This window comes from Sciurus carolinensis, unplaced genomic scaffold (assembly GCF_902686445.1).
Source record: "Sciurus carolinensis unplaced genomic scaffold, mSciCar1.2, whole genome shotgun sequence".
Classification (NCBI taxonomy): Eukaryota; Metazoa; Chordata; class Mammalia; order Rodentia; family Sciuridae; genus Sciurus; species Sciurus carolinensis.
Window position 1 is genome coordinate 12,136 of NW_025920667.1, and position 16,921 is coordinate 29,056.

At 35.8% G+C, this 16,921-nt stretch overlaps 1 protein-coding gene across 1 annotated transcript; it reads right to left on the bottom strand.

Moving 5' to 3' along the window:
• Positions 1–203: 203 nt before the first annotated feature.
• On the bottom strand, positions 204–15,886 carry LOC124975880 (A disintegrin and metalloproteinase with thrombospondin motifs 20-like; the record flags this gene model as incomplete). Its single annotated transcript, XM_047538370.1, has 4 exons — positions 15,501–15,886; positions 7,069–7,149; positions 3,833–3,941; positions 204–333 (listed from the first exon to the last, which is right to left on the bottom strand). Coding segments are annotated over exons 2-4 (246 nt in total), but the record flags the coding sequence as incomplete, so codon positions are not given.
• Between the last annotated feature and the right edge of the window lie 1,035 nt (positions 15,887–16,921).

Here is a 16,921-nt window from a genome sequence, read left to right on the forward strand (position 1 = left end):
CAGGAACAGTTGAAAAGGGTAGTTTTAAGTGGGGGCTGTTAAGTAAGAAACACAAAGAGAGGGAAAAGTAAGGAGAAAATAAAACTATACTTTTGTCTGTGTGTCATATGGAAAGGAGGAGGATTCCATAGCAGCCCGACTCAAAGGGACTGAATGACAACAGCATGTAGTTAAACCACCATCTCTTTTTAAAAATGGGGTACCTTGACACATTTTGGTACAGTCTTGTCATGGTCTATGTGCTCCCATGTGAACAGGTCACTTGTATCCTCCACAGGGACATGGAAGGAATATCGTACATCAGGGTTGTATAAATTACCCATACACAGCCACCTCAATAAAGATACAAAGGAACATACAATCAATTTATAAAACATACATGCTTCAGACATAATTTCTATGTTTAATAATGAATGCTAAGTACTTAACCACTGTAGTTCACTAACATGATTAAAGCAAAGTCTTACTGACCACCAAAGAGTTACCTGTAAAACAAGTTCTTCTTCCAATCGATCAGTACTGTTAATTCTTTCAATTGAGTTGTTTGATACACTGTATTCAAAAAGAGCTCCTTGTATGTTTATTTCTTCTTTTAACATACTCACAACAAAACCTCCATTTAAAAGAAAATTCCCTTGGGCATCAGATAGGGCTATAAAAGAACAAATGTACTGCTCACCAAACCATAAACTCAACAGTACAGAAAAAGCTTTTTAAACTGTTTAAATTCCTGTATTGAATTTAAAGAATAAAATTTTAAATTGGTATTAAGAATAATAATAAAGAGCAGTGTGGAGATTCCTTAGAAAACTTGGAATGGAAACACCATTTGACCCAGCTATCCCACTCCTTGGCCTATACCCAAAGGACTTAAAATCAGCATATTACAGAGATACAGCCACATCAATGTTCATAGCTGCTCAGTTCACAATAGCCAGATTGTGGAACCAACCTAGATGTCCTTCAATTGATGAATGGATAAAGAAAATGTGGTATATATATACAATGGAATATTACTCAGCCATAAAGAACGATAAAATTATGGCATTTGCAGGCAAATGGATGAAACTGGAGAATATCATGCTAAGTGAGATAAGCCAATCTCAAAAAACCAAAGGAAGAATGATATCGCTAATAAGTGGATGATGACACATAATGGGGGGTGGGAAGGGTTAGTGTTGGGGTTGGAGTTGGGTTTAGGGAGGGGGGCAGGAATGGAGGAATGAAGGACTGTATAGATGGAGGGGAAGGGTGGGAGGGGAGGGGGGAAGGGAAAAAATGGCAGAATGAATCAAACAACATTACCCTATGTAGATTTATGATTACACAAATGGTATGCCTTTACGCCATGTACAGACAGAGAAACAACATGTATCCCATTTGTTTACAGTTTTATAATAAAAAAAAAAAGAGTAAAAAAAAAAAAAGAATAATAATAAAGAAATAAACCTTTGCTACAGTGTGGTATCAATTCTATAAGTAGGGGAACTTCAGCACATCAACCAAAGATATTAAAATAAATTTACCCTACACTTTTCTATCTGAAAGGGGTACAGAGTCTCAGGAGAAACCTACACAAAGTGGCCAGGTAGAAAGAAATCATGCCTCTACTAGACACATCAGCTAAACCAATCTTGGTCATCAACAGAAGGAAACAAAGAGTAGACTGTGGCAAGACTCCATTTATACTTGTCTTGAAAAAAATATATACAAAGCTTAAAAACTAGGGTCAGTATTCTAAAAGGATATGCAATGACTACACCGCTCTCTATGCACCTGTCTCGATCTTTTTGTAGAGGCACTCTCTCCCTGTTGAAAAGTATGTGAATATCAGCTTTTCAGAATAATACTCCTATCTCCTTCTCTATTCATGCCTTTTCTTGTTCTCTCATTCCCATTGATAGATAATAAGATAAGTCTATCAAATACATGCATGCAAAAGAACAGTATAGTATATATTTTTAATTTGTTGCTTTTTAAATATAAAATTGCATGGTGTCCACAATAGTGTGGTAGTAAAAAGACAAAAGAATTTAGTATTCAAACAGTGGGTTAAGTTAAAATTGTCTCAATTAGTTGCTTTGTGATGTTAGACAAACTTCTAGCTCAGTTTCCTACATTGCATAATAAGTCAATACAAATTTCTGCCTTATCAGGCCCTTCATCAGGATCAAGTTTGGAAAATGTTTACAAAGTGTGTAAAGGGTAAAATCTATGCTATTTATTTTTAATTTTCATGAGACTATATAATATTTAAAACTTTACAATAATAAAACTATAATAATCAAGTGCTTCTCTTCTTGTTTTACTAGTATTATACTTCTCAGTGAAACAATAACCTTTTGGGGAAAAATGTGTTTGACATGCAGGGAACTGCACCAAAAGCACAAAGTTGACATACTTCATAATAAATGCTAAACTTCATAATAAATGCAATACCCCTCTGAAAAAGCAATCTTGAAGGAATCATTGCAAAATCATTTACATGTTTCTGTGTATATGTGAACTAGTTAAACTGCCTTTATATATATTATACTGAGTTCAGTGAAGAACAAGTAACATTCTAAATTTATTCTCTGAAACAGAAATGCCTCTGTGTAGGAATCTACACTTGATCAAATGTAGACAGGCCTATTTAAAGAACCATCTATTACATTAACTCTAAGGGAAACAGGATTTGTGAAAAAAATTCTACATTTTTTGTTACTTTTAGTTACAAAATTTCATAAACATTTTAAAAATCCCTTCTAGTGAATTTCTTTGTTTGGCTCACTTCAAATTAAACTTTAACATTTACACTTGTAGTTCTCTTAGAAATGATGATACTTTATAGATGAACATTTCTAATTTTTTAACCTTGGGCAGAACCTGTGGTCCATTCCCAGGAAGATACAGATATGTACACTTGGACCCTTAGAGAGACCTACTGGATTATTTATCTACATATACTGTAGAATTTTTCTATGTCTATGCACACAGGTTAATATTTTTTTAGCAGAAGAAAAAGAATTACAAATAAACATAAAAGGATAATATATCAAAATATTTAAATTTTATTTTCTGGGAAAATTAATCATTGCATTTGTTAAGATGAAATTCAGAAAACACAGAATTAATCACTTTAAATGAACACTTCAATTTAATGTGCAACCACCACCTTAATCTAGTTCTAAAACTTTTCTATCACCCCAAAAAGATTCCCTGTATCCATTATGTGGTTGATCCCTTTACATCTGACTTTGGTAATGACAAATATAATTCCTGAAATAAGCTATTCATAACAGATTCACATTCCCTGTTATAAGATTAATTATCTGGGCCAATATTTCATATTTTATTAATGTGAAGTAGATAATTCCTCAATATCAGCTGAACATCACCACCTATTCCAGCATGGTAAACTGTTGGTAAGTCAACTTTTAAGATGTTTCTCAAATGCACAAGTTTTGTAAAATATTCTTTTCATGTCGTGTCTAAGCAAAATTATCTAAATTTTAAAGCTAATTTCCAAATATAAATGCCAAAAAGTTGCATAATTTTTATTAGTTAAAGGGAGGAGAACTGTATTCTAAATGCACAGGTATTTAAGTGAACACACATCTAAAATATCCTTATGAAGAAAAAAAAATTTCAGAATTTCATTCAGTGTTTCTTTTGAAAAGGATATATTTTGTGTAGCTTAAAAAGAACATATGTACAGAGTCAGAGGACCTAAGCTCAGTAGGAACTGAAACTGTGTTTGCTTCATGGATTCTTGTTACCTTCCAGGAATTCACACCAACCTCAGACCTCCATGAAATCACACACAAACCACATGTTGGCTGCTGCTTACCAAAAATGTTTATCGAGGTGATTGTCATCTTCTGGTTTTCCAGAATAGCTGTGCTGAAGAATTTCAATGTTTGTTGCTCCTGTGGGAATCTTTACAACAACACTGTAACCTGCAATATAAAGTTATATATGTTCAATTTTACAAGAGCAGGTGTCCTAGAGGATATTACTGCTAAATGAATGGTACAGTCAGTTCTAATTTCATTTTACCTTTAAAAAATGAAACTGGTTATTCCTTTTGAACCAATACCTTAATAAGTTACTAAGAACTGGAAAAATGCAGCTGTAATCTAGAAGCACATAGAGTTTCAAATTCTTAAAATATAACTTCCTAATTTTTTATTTTTGAAGTTCTGTTTTTTCTTCCTTTTATTATCGTCATTATTATTTTCAGTAGTAAGGATTGAACACAGGGACTCTCTACACTAAATTACATCCTCAGCCCTTTTTATTCTTTATTTTGAGACAGGTTCTAAGTTGCTGAGACTGACCTGAAATCTTCTTGCCTCAATCTCCCGTCACTGGAATTACAAGTATGTACCTTCACATCCAGCATACAATTCTTAACATAGAATAGAATGAAATTAGTATGTTAGCACCTTAAGTACTTAATTAGCATATTCAAGTTTGACTAATGCATTTAGATTTTCTATTGGGAAAAACAGGAACTTTCAAGTGCTATTCACAAATCCAGGGGATATCAATACAATTAGTCTTTGCATGTGATAAAGTGAACAGATAGTAAGCAGTAAATTCCATTGTTGAGAAAAAATAATACTAATAAAGAAAACCTCAAGCTATTTCATAAGCTTTTAGTTTGTAGTATAACCTGAAATCCCTATACTTATTTACCCCCAACAATCTGGAATCCTTTTATCTACCCTCCTTCGATTTTACATTGCTCTTAAAAGTCTATTAATAAACTAGCTATACGAAAAATTAAAAGTTTACTGAAATTAAATAAAAGTAATACCTCTATTTTATGAGATCAAATTCAATAAAAACGGGAAAATACTATATTAAATATACATTAAACAAGAAACAGAAACACAGAAACATTCTGTTCCTGACACAGAAACATTCATATTACATAGTTATCCAAATACTCTCGGGGAAGTATATAATTGATTATGTTCTAGTTATGTTAATCTAAGTTTTTCTTGTTCTTTCTTATTAGGATTTTCCCCTACTTAATAAACAAGTGAGAGAAACTGTAATACTTCTCATGCACTAAATTTTAAAACACTGGATACACTTAAGAAGTTTTATAAAAGCTTAAATTTGTGATCCTGATATACTTGCAGTGCCTTTTTCTATCTCTTTAAGGCATCCCATTTTAAATATAATGTGATAAATGGTAGGAAGAGTCTGCATACAGTATATATACATATTAGTTGTAGGTTATCAGCCTTAAAGAATAATTTCAACTCACATTCTCTTCACTATAAAATATTCCTGTTCACTACTTTCACTCTATCTGCTAGAGTTTTTCAAGAAAGCTAGCCTGATACATTGCAAAGGCAACAAGATAAAGGTGACCACCAGGGAGCAGAAATGTGGCCAATGCCATTTAAGGTACTGCAAATGACTTCAACACTTTTCTCCATTTACAAATCAATTAATTCACATTACAGTTTTTGCAAGGTTAACTATTTAATCCTAATTTGAAATGTTTTTCTCCTCCAAAAATATACTTTTCAACAGACTGTGATAAGTATGAGTCATTGATTATAGAAGGAGATCAAATGTGTGTGGCTTTCATGAAATAATGAATAAAAACAACTAGAAAAATAGTATGTCAAATCATCTAATAAGTACCACCAGCATGGAAGAGTATGAAGTGTTCTACACTTACTTTATAGGTAAAAATATAATCTTTGAGTTTTAAGTTATACCTCTTTAACTGAGGTAACTCATAATAACCTAACACATGTTCAAACACATATGAACACAATAGGATGCTGAAAAACATAGCTGTTAATAACACACTTGTACTGTGCAAGGAAAGTCTTAATGGTCTGTTTTTATTTCACAAAAAAGAAAAAAAATGTCCAGAAAATTTTAGACTGGAAAATATCTGAGATATTCTCACAGCCATTTTGAGTAAAAATGAAATCAAGACCAAATATCAATTCTTAATATCTGTAATTCAGATACTGCTTGAGAAATCAAATATGATGATACTTATGATTCACTATTTAAGTTAATGATTTTATTCTTTGCCTTCAATCAAAATTTTCAATATTAATAACAAACACAACAGCTAGACCAAGTCAGACAAAAAAAAAAAAGAGTGGTTCAAATGATAATAATTTAAAGCAAGTTTCCTGAAAAAGTATCATAAGTATATACATTTTAGATTACAGGAACATTCAATTGCTAGGAATCTATTTACACATCTTGTTCAAATAACACTGAATTTACTCTTATTCTCAAAATGCACCTATTATGTTTTTAATAATTAGATTTGTCTTGGGAGAGTGAATTCATTAATTTAAAAGTACATTTGGCATAAGATGTAATTTTTATATTTAGGAAGTATTTCCTTCATAATCATTTTGAACTGAGGGATAGAGCACACAAAATGATAGCGAAGTGTTACTATTATACCTTCATCATGTACTCTACTATTACATTAAATAAAAGGGAAAACTAGAAGCAAATACACAGCTGAACATAATGGGCACTGCTGAAGACACCTGCCATTATCCTGCATGAAGAGTTATCTCTACCACACACTCCATGTTTGTCTCTCTTGACCTTGGAGTTAAACACATGATCACAGCCAGACTGCTTCAAAACACAATTAGTACAATTAATATACTCCTTGAATATACATAAGAAATGAGAGATAGAGGGCTAGAGAGAGAATTTTAACAAAGGTGTTAGTTAAATGTCACCACAGCAGGGCACAATCAAAGTAGCAAAAGCAGTTTCTACCATTTTAGGGAGCTCACACCGTCTTTATCTTGATCCTGAATAGCATAAGCAAAACAAAATCAGCGAACAGTGCTTTATGATTCATTATTAAATGACAGAAAATGGTCTAGTAACAAATCTAAACACACTCTAATAGATAATATGATATAAAAATAAATTTACTGGGAGTCACAAGAATGTACCAGGAAGCCACAAAAGGAATATTGGGTTAGAGAAAGAGAAGAAAACTATTGTAATTAAGTCACAGTGTGTGTGTATATACATATGTATATATATATAAACTTCTAGTTTACTTACCCGACATAGGCCTTGAAAACAGATTTCACTGGTTTCAGCAACCCTGTCCTTCAATTGGTAGAAGTTAGTAGTTCTGGCAACCTGAAAACAGAGTTTACAAAGATCTTTTATGGCAACTGTAAAAATTTAAAAAAGAGTCAGTTTGGGGTGTAAAATAATAAAGCCATGTGTTCTTAGGTCTCAAAAAAATTTACATCAAATATATTATAATTACTTGCTCCCACTGTACATTGGAAGCCACCTCCCATTAGGGGAAAGACCATTGATGTTGAAATGTTTCCCATCAAAGTCAGAGCACTGCTTCTCTGGAAAGTCTTTTGGACATGAATCAGTGTTACATGACTGGAATTTCATCCTGCAGCCCACAGAGTACTTTTCTCCACTTCTTGGCCTAGTCACATTCATTACATTTTAATGTACAACAGTACAATATTATTTCTGTCATTTACTTCTATAACTGTTCCATTCTTTTCCAGGATCAGGAAAACCACTGATGTTCCAATAATATAATTTTTAAAAAAGAAATATATAAAGGGAATTTTTAAGCAATTTTCTGGCTAATAAACTATAAAAACATCCACCTCCATGTTGACACTGAAGCCTGGAAGGCAGAAATGTATCTTATTTTTGACAAGATCAACTAACAAAGAACTAATGATGGACTTTTGTTGTAAAACATCAAACTGAAATTTGCTCACTTTCTGGGAAAAAAAAGACATGTAATGAGCCAAGACAATAAAAGAGGAAGACAGTATGTTAAAAAGGAAGTATACATGCATCTCCATTGTGTATATACTTCTTGCCACTCAGTTTGAGGATTTTCATAGTATCGCTAACACATAACCTTCGGATCACACTTCCCAGCACAAAGAGTTATTAATGACTAGCCCCTGTGCCACACCTTCCTGCCCTTTGCAGAATAAAAAAAGAAGAAAAGAGAAGGTGGGGGATTCTGGGGTGTATAAAAGAGCAAGACACACCCACTTCCATGGGCATCCAGCTCTGGGCCCCACTTCTTTCCAGAGAAGTATGCTATCTCTGTCTCTTTCTTAATTAAAACTTGCTCTCTATGCTTGCCTCAGTGTTTCTCAGGTATTTAATCTTCAACACCAGGGGACAAGGGCCCAATCCTGATCTCTAAGACTGGTATCATATGTATATAGGGAATATTTGTGGCTATCATGGCCTCTTATTCTCTGGTCTAAGTCAAGCCCTGCATTTACAGAGTAGAGAGGGCATTTACCATTGTGAGTAGAAGAAACAGAAAAGGACTGGAAAAAAAGAATAATTTACAGAAAAGTAAGAATAGTTGCCTAAGTGACTTTGTACTCATAAAGAGTGCTCATGGAAGTTTCTATTTATGAAGATTCCTAAAACCAATTGCCTCAAACAGGAGTATCCAGAACACATATTAATAATTTATGTGGTTGGGCTGGGGTTGTAGCTCAGTGGCAGAGCACTTGTCTGGCACAAGTGAGGCAATGGGTTCAATCCTTAATATACTGCATAAAAATAAACAAATCAAAGGCATGCTGTCCATTTGTAACTACAAAAAATCTTTTTAAAAAATTTATGTGGTAAAAATTATTAAACGATATATAAATTAAACCAACAAATAAAGAGTATGAGCTTTAAAAATATTAAAGCAAGTCTTGCCAGGATCGGTGATGCAATACCTACAATCCCAGTGACATGGAAGGCTGAGACAGGAGGACAGCCAGTTTGAAACTAGCTTCAGCAATTTAGTAAGGCTTTCAACAACTCAGTGGGACTCTGTCTTAAAATAAAAATTTTAAAAAGGACTGAGGATATGGTTCAGGGGTAAAGCCCCCAGGGTTCAAGCCCCAGTACCAAAAAGGAAAAAAATCAAACCTGGAAAATTATACTACTACTAAGGATAAAATTAAGTGATAAATATCCCCCAACTTGGGATATTTTGTCCTCTATCAATCAGCATCATATCTGACAGACACAATGAGGGAAAATTGTGTGGAAAATTCTGAATGATATGAAAAATATGAGAGATTGAAATATTATCTGAATCTTTATAAAAATAGACAAGATCATGGGGCTGTGGGTGTAGCTCAGTAGGTAGAGCATTCACCTAGCATGTACAAGGCCCAGGGCCCAGGCTCAGGACCACAAATTAGCAAAACAAGCTAATAACTTATTGTCTATGTTTCATTATATCTCACAGATATGACAATAGGCCAAGAAACAAGTGCATCATCCTAAGGAAAAAAATAAAATTTTATAGCCTAGAGTTACCCTCCCAAATTGAACATTAAGGCAAATAGGCGGAATTCCTCCCTCTCTACTAATTTATGGAAAAGTAAGAATAGTTGCCTAAATGACTTTCACTACATTTATAAGTAAACTTGAGTGAAGTATACGGAGAGTAGGTATGTATTTGATAAATACAACAGAATGTTAAAAACTAGTAACACAACAAAATAATTAGGTATCTACTTACAAGGTGTTCCTTTGCTGGCTTCTTCCATAGTTACCCTGACATAGGGCTTACTAAAGTCAACTTCAATTTCATCAGAAAAAGGAGCTGGCTGCTGTAAAGCCTTAAGAGGAGAATTAAGAAAAAGAAAGTTAAATTCAGTGGTACACAATGAAATACTAAAAAATGCCAGCTTTAAAGAACATTGGGTTCAGTCACAATGGCACATGTCTCCATTCCAATGACTCAGGACGCCTAAGACAGGAGGATCACAAGATCCAAGCCAGCCTAGGTATCTTAAAATAAAAAATAAAAAGGATACAAAGGGCTGGGGATGTAGCTTAATGGTAAAGTACTTCGGGTTCAATCCCTAGTACTGAAAAACAATTCAGTTATTCAATATGCTGTAACAAAAACTCCTCCTAAACTTTATAACATGAAGAAGGGTCAGGGTATGGTATTTCAAAGTGACAAGTGAAAATTGGAACCTTTTACAAAGTGAGCAAATCATGGCATGAAAAATAAACACCTTGTTGGTGATTTCAGGGTAAAACTGAGTGATCCAATTGGAAATCTAAACACAATCCCACTATCTGGATCTAAAATGATGGCTCCTGCTCCTCTGCAGAAAGACAGAACAGGCAACCCTGTACCATGTGACAAAACTGCCAAGGTTCCTGAATGTGTTTTCATACTACTTCAACCAGACACCTGGGAAGGCAAACAGCTCCTGGAGGCTATATTTAGGATAATTATTCACTGTAGGATGCTTTATACTTTAATTTTGTTTTAATGTTCATAACAGCCTGTAAGGCAAGTAATACTACAGCAGAATTCTCAATTTAAAGATGAGGGAAACAAAGTTCAGAAGTTTGTATGAATTGTATGCAGTTATTCATAGGCAAAGCTGAATTAAGAATGCAAGTATAGCTGGGCATGGTGGCGCATGCCTGTAACCCCAGTGGCTCAGGACGCTGAAGCAGGATGACTGGAGGTTTGAAGCCAGCCACAGCAACTCAGCAAGGCTGTAAGCAGCCTACTGAGACCCTATCTCAAAATAAAAAGGGCAAGGGATGTGGCTCAGTGGTTAAGCACCTCAGTATGCTCGTTTCTCTGTACATTACTTTGAGAGTTCTTGCCAAACTTATTCTTAAGATTTTATTCCATTTGATGCTATAGTGAATGGAATTACTTATTTTATTTTTAGACTGTTTCTTGCTAATATACAGAAGTATAGCTGATTTGTACCTAATTGTGTAATTGTAATTGATTTGTCTATTTCTGTGTCCTGTGATGATGCTAACCTCAATTATTTGTTTGGTTCCCCCGCTCCAAGTATGGTCTATTTCCAAAGGTGAAAAAGTCAATTATTAGTTTTAGGATAGATTCCTTAGGATTTTCTATGAGATCATGTTGTCTGTAAATATAGTTTTACTTACTCCTTTCCAATCTGAATGCTTTCTTTCTTTCATTTTTTTCTTTTTGCAGTTCTGGGGATAAAACACAGGGCCTCACACATGCTAGACAAATGCCGTAGAGTCACATTTCCAGCCCTGTTTTCTTTCTTTTTATTAGTTTCCATTGCAGTTAGAATTAGTACAACATTGAGTAGAAGTGGAAATGGTAAATATTCTTGCCTCATTCCAAGAATGGGGTGGGAAGCATGCAATATTTCAATATTAAGTATGATATTAGTTATAGGTGCTTTTATAGATGTTCTTTAGAATGAGGAACCGCCCTTTTTTGTGCAGTTCCCTGAGAGTTTTTATAATGAATGAGTGCTAGATTTTGTCAATTATCTTCTCTTCACCTATTGTAGAAATCATAATTTGGATTTTCCTCTATTTATTAATTATGGTATACTATATTAATTGATTTCAGAATAGTAAATCAAGCTTGCATTTCTGAGCTAAATCCCTGTTAGTCATGCTGAAAAAACTTTCTATATGTTCCTGGATTTAATTTGGTAATATCATTAAGAATTCTTGCACCTAAGTTTGTGAGAAATTTTTAACTGTAGTCTTATTAGGATGCTTTTCTCTGGTCTTGATATCTGATTTCACACAATGAGCTGAAAATTGTTCTGTTTTCTTCTATGTTTTGAAAGTATTTGTATAGGATTGGTATTATTTCTTCATTAAATGTTGGACAGAATTCACAAATTAAGCCATCTGGGCCTGGAATTATCTTCAGGGGAAGATGTATTTGGTTTTGCTTTTGCAGTTCTGGGGCCTGAATCTGGAGTATCTAGCTCTACCACTGAACTATGCCCCTCAGTCCATGGTAGGCAACTTTTAACAACTAATTCAATGTTCTTACTTGATATAGGCCTAGTAAAATTTTATATTTTATCTTGCCCCATTTTGGTAATTTGTCTCTTTATAGCTATTCATCAAAATTATCAAATATTTTAGCATGTAGTTGTTCATAATATTCCCTTATGATCCTTTTAATTCTATAGGACTACAGTGATATATACTTAGAATTTTAAATTCTAAACAGATAATATCATGATTAGACTAAATTCAAAGGCTGGAAAGACATTAGTGAAAACAGTTTATCCTCTAGAAAGAAGTTAGTACACAAAAAATGATCAATATAACTTGTTTCTAAAAGTATATGCTTATTCACAAAATAATACATAATTTATGATTACTTCTGTAAGACAATTAAAATAGGGAAAATTTGCTGGGCAGCTCACACCTGTAATAGCAACTGGGAGGCTGGGGCAGGAAGATCAGAAGTTCAAATCCAGCCTCAGCAGAATAGCAAGGCACTTAGCAACTCAGTGAGACTCTGTCTCTAAATAAAATATTTTAAAAGGACTTGGGATGTGGCTCAGTGGTTCAGCACTCCTGGTTTCAATTCCCAGTACCAAAATAAAAAAAAAAAAAGAAAGAAAGAAAAAAAATGAATCTTTGGTGGTGAACAAACAAATGTGGCAGAAAAGGGTACTGCCCAGTAGGAGGCATAAGAAGTCTTTTGGGAGGCTATAGATTAGTGGTTACTTGGGATGAGGTTAGAAGAAAGGGTGCATGATGCTAATATCTATGGGGGTTCTCTGTGGCATGATAAAGGTGTTCTAAAATGGATTACAATGATGTTTACAAAACCTCATGTATATACCTAATTATATACATTTTAAGTGCATACATGAATTATAATGGTATATGAATTTCAATAAGGCATATATTATATGTGAAAAAACAGAAAAAATATGCTTATAAATGATAGTGCAGGTGGATAAAAGATCAGCCCTACTGTGTCTCTGAAAGTTAATATCAATGGTGTATATGAACAGGTTGTTAAATATTCTGAAATTTTTGTGGGCTGATTATTAAACTACAGATAGCTTGAAAACAGGCACAAAAATCAGTAAATGAGTCAGGCATGTTGGATCATGCCTGTAATGCCAGCAGCTGAGGCAGGAGGATTGCAAGTTCAAAGCCAACCTCAGCAACTTAGTGAGGTCCTAAGCAACTCTGCAAGACCCTTTCTCAAAATAAAAAATAAAAAGGGCTGGGGATGTAGCTCAGTGGTAAAGCATCCCTGAGTTCAATCCCCAGTATCAAAAAAAAAAAAAAAAAAAAAGACAATAAAGAAAGACAGAAAGAAAGAAAGAGAGAACACATGTTGTCAATTAAGAAAGAGGTAAGGTAAGTTTACAAAAACTGGATTATCTGAAATAAGGAAGGTAAGACTATGATACCATCATTAGAAAGAGAGTTTTTTTTTTTTTTTTGAAAAATGGAGTTGATTCCTGGATAACAAATTCATTTTGAGATTGAGACAATACTTAATCATCAAAGAAATGTCCAAAAGACATTTATTAAAAGACTATTAAATAATTTCCTTAACAACTCAGTGCCCTTTAAATGAGCTTGTTTTGTTATTACAATATTAAGAAATAAAATGTTATTTATAAAAAGCATCAATTAATATTTTGTAGACTAAATATTTAATTATATTACCTTTCCTTGGTATTTACACAAAAGCAGTATAACGAATTGCAAAGAGACCTTTGCAAATACCCTATATAAATGTCATTACTCAAAGCATACTTACCAATTCAACTCAATTACATTGCTTATTTGGGGGGGGGAAGCTGGGGATTGTGTCTGGAGATGCTTAACTACTGAGCTACATCCCCCAGTACCTTTTATTATATTTTATTTTGAGACAGGGTCTCACTAGTTGCTGAGGTTGGCCTTGAACTTGCAATTTTCCTTCCTCAGCCTCCCAAGTTGCTCAATTACATCACTCCTATGTAATGTTTTCTATTTCTGTTTCATTAAGTCAAATGTTAAAACAATGTCTCCTCCTTTATTAATAACCAGTGTATTATAACCCCAAACTAATTCAGACCAAACCAAAATACAATATCATGTATATCATAGAACAATGATAATCTGTCTGCTTGAACATAATAAAATCCTTAAAAATTACCTCAGTGATTATACAGTACAGATTTATAATGCAAGGAGACCGTTAGAAGAAAGTTAAGAATATAAACTACTAAAAATTCTTAGATGATAATATGAATATAAGTCCATATTCCTATTTGAATGTCCTACTGCCACTTAATAGTCAACACACATGTAACTAAACTCATCACTTTGCATTCCCATTACAAGTTCCCCTGTTTCTATTAATGTGAGTGAAGCCTCCCAATGCCCATGATTCACACTCAAACCTGTACACCATTGTGGACTTTTTCTACCCTCCCCTCACTCTTAGGTTCTAGTTGCCATATTTTGCCATTTCTCCTTCAAAATGTTCCTTGAATTGCTCCTCTTACAATGATCTTTCCTTTAAACTCATTCAGTTTTTTTCTCAGAATCAAGAATGTAAAATTAAACACAAAGTACCTCCCAAATGGTTCAGGCGTTATTAATTTTCTCACCCTTAATAAAATGAGATAAATTGATTCTCATCAGAAGATACCCATAAGATAAAGTCTGAGTCCTACTCCTCATAAATTCACCATTAAACATAGTCACTACCACAGTCACCACCACCAAACTGGAAATTCCCTAAGGACTGAGAACATATTGGACAATCTGTTCTAAGAGTTCAATAAATGTTCGTGGGAAATTAAATAAAAAAGGGTTGGGATAAAGTAAGAAAAAAGTAGGACGAAGTTAGAAACCAGAAAGAACAGGAAGGAGATGCAAGAACGGAATACACAGAACAAGATGATAAAAGAGTTTATCGGGTCAGAATTCAAGGTAGGGAAAATACTAACGTGCTGTACAATAGAAGCCGTTCAAAGACAGATTACCTTCGAGTTCCCTAATATCAAGTATGTTTACTGTGCTATCTATATATAGACTTAAATTGACCTGTATTTGACCAGATGGAGAAAAAAAAAATATTTTCCGCTCCTCCAATAGCACATAACCATTCATTTTTAAAATTAAGGCATAAAATGGTTTTGAAAATGGTCCCCTTCCTCCTAACACCATTCGACCAAAACTGGCCAAAGAACCTTAGGATCTTTGAGCAACCGTGCAGCCTCCCCCAAACACGGGCATTTCTTCGAATCATACACAGACGTTGTCATATTTATGAACAGTGAGTCACACTGCTGCTCAACGTGTTTCCTTCTCCCCAGGAATGAGGTGATCACCTTCCATACCTAGTAAATGCAGGGCTGTGGCTAACGCCCCAGGGGGACCCAGGGGTTGCTAGGCCAATTGGAGTGCTAATTCTTCCCCTCCAGTAAACACCAGACCCAGGGGCTTCGCTGGGAAGTAGCCGGGAGCCCTGGCCCAGCGGAGCCTCCGAAGCTCCTCTGAATGCTGTGCGCGGCTGGCAGGCGCTCAGGGAACAGGGCGGCCGGGCGCCACCCCAGGAGCAGGGCCCTTGGAGGCTAGTCCCTGGGGTCGCCGCCCGCCCTGCCGGCGGCCGGACCTGGGCGCTGCTACCCGCGCCGTTTCCTGTGGACAACAGGTGTAGGCCCTCCGCCCGTTCCAGCCCTCACCGGCACAGGCCGTCCAGGAACACGCGGGGGTCCAGGTGGCAGGCGATGGTGGCGCTGGGCAGGTCCTGTAGGTCCACCTCCTCTTTCTCGCAGCAGATGAAGCTCCAGTCGCCGCCGCCCTGGAGAAGGGCTCGAAGGGCCGCAGCGTCACCCGGGGCCGCCCCCGCAACTCGGCCGCTTCCGCCTCCGCTCCGAGCCGGCAGGCCACGCGTCCTCCATCCGCGCGCTCGCGCCCGCGCCCCTGTGCTCCCAGCGGGCTGCGCCGGGCTCGCGCACCCCAGGCTAGCGCTCCCTCTCCTCGCCGCCGCCGTGAGACCCGGTTAACCACCTCGGGATTTCGCGGCTATCCACCGCCGGCGGTCTCCAGGGTTCCCAGACTCGTGGACTCCGAAGGCCCGCCCCGCACGCCTGCGTCCAGCGAGGGAGGGGCAGAAAGCCTGCGCGGCGCCCGCCCAGGCCCGAGGGCGGAGCTCCGGAGGGTTCTGCCTCTACCACCTCTTTTGCACATTTCAGAATTGGCTATTTTTGCTTCTATATACTGTTGGGTTTTGAGAGATCTTAATATATTCTACTTACCCATTCTTGATCAAATATGTCGTTTGTAAATGTTACATCGAAGTCTGTAGCTGTCTTTTTATTTTCTCATGGGTGTTTTGCAGAGCAAATGTGTTAAATTCTGATTTGGTACAATTTACCAGTTTTTTAAATGGGATTATATTTTGGTGTTAAGTCTAAGAATTATCTATTGCTAGATCCCAGAGGTCATCTCCTACTTTTATTCTAACCCCTTTATAGTTTGATGTATCTGTATTTTAACTATAATTATTTGGGGTTAATTTTTTATAGGCATGAAGTTTAGATAAAGCATTTTGTTTTAGCAAGTGATCAGTTAGCTAAATGAAACTCCCATTCTTATAGTGGTGCCGCCTCTTGTATGCCGCGCTTAAGTTCTTCCACCTTTAACTGGACTGTTTGGAGTCTGCTCTACCTGTGCACCTTTCAGGGTATAGCCACATATATGAACAAAAGTCATTTCAGAATTTGGGGCTCCACCTCTGTAGCACTCTCCTTTCCAGAATTTTCCTCTTCCTTTTCAGATGCTGTAGTGAAACCTAACTCTTTTCTCTGGTTCTTTAAGCCTCCATTTGCAAAGTTCACTCCTTGATTTAATTAATCAACATGGTATTAATTGAGGACTGCACTCAGAAAACAAGTTGGGGAAAATATGAAAAACACCCAGTGTCCTCCTCACTTCTAAGTTCAACTTCCACAATCGTTTAATGCATACTTTTGGGTATTTATTTACAAGCACTTTTAGATTGCTGTTTTGTTATTCAATCCAGTTTTATAGTGTTTATTTAGCAAGAGGTTGGTGGAAAAGGAAAACTTTTTTATCAAAAGTGGAAGCTGTAATTTTAAAT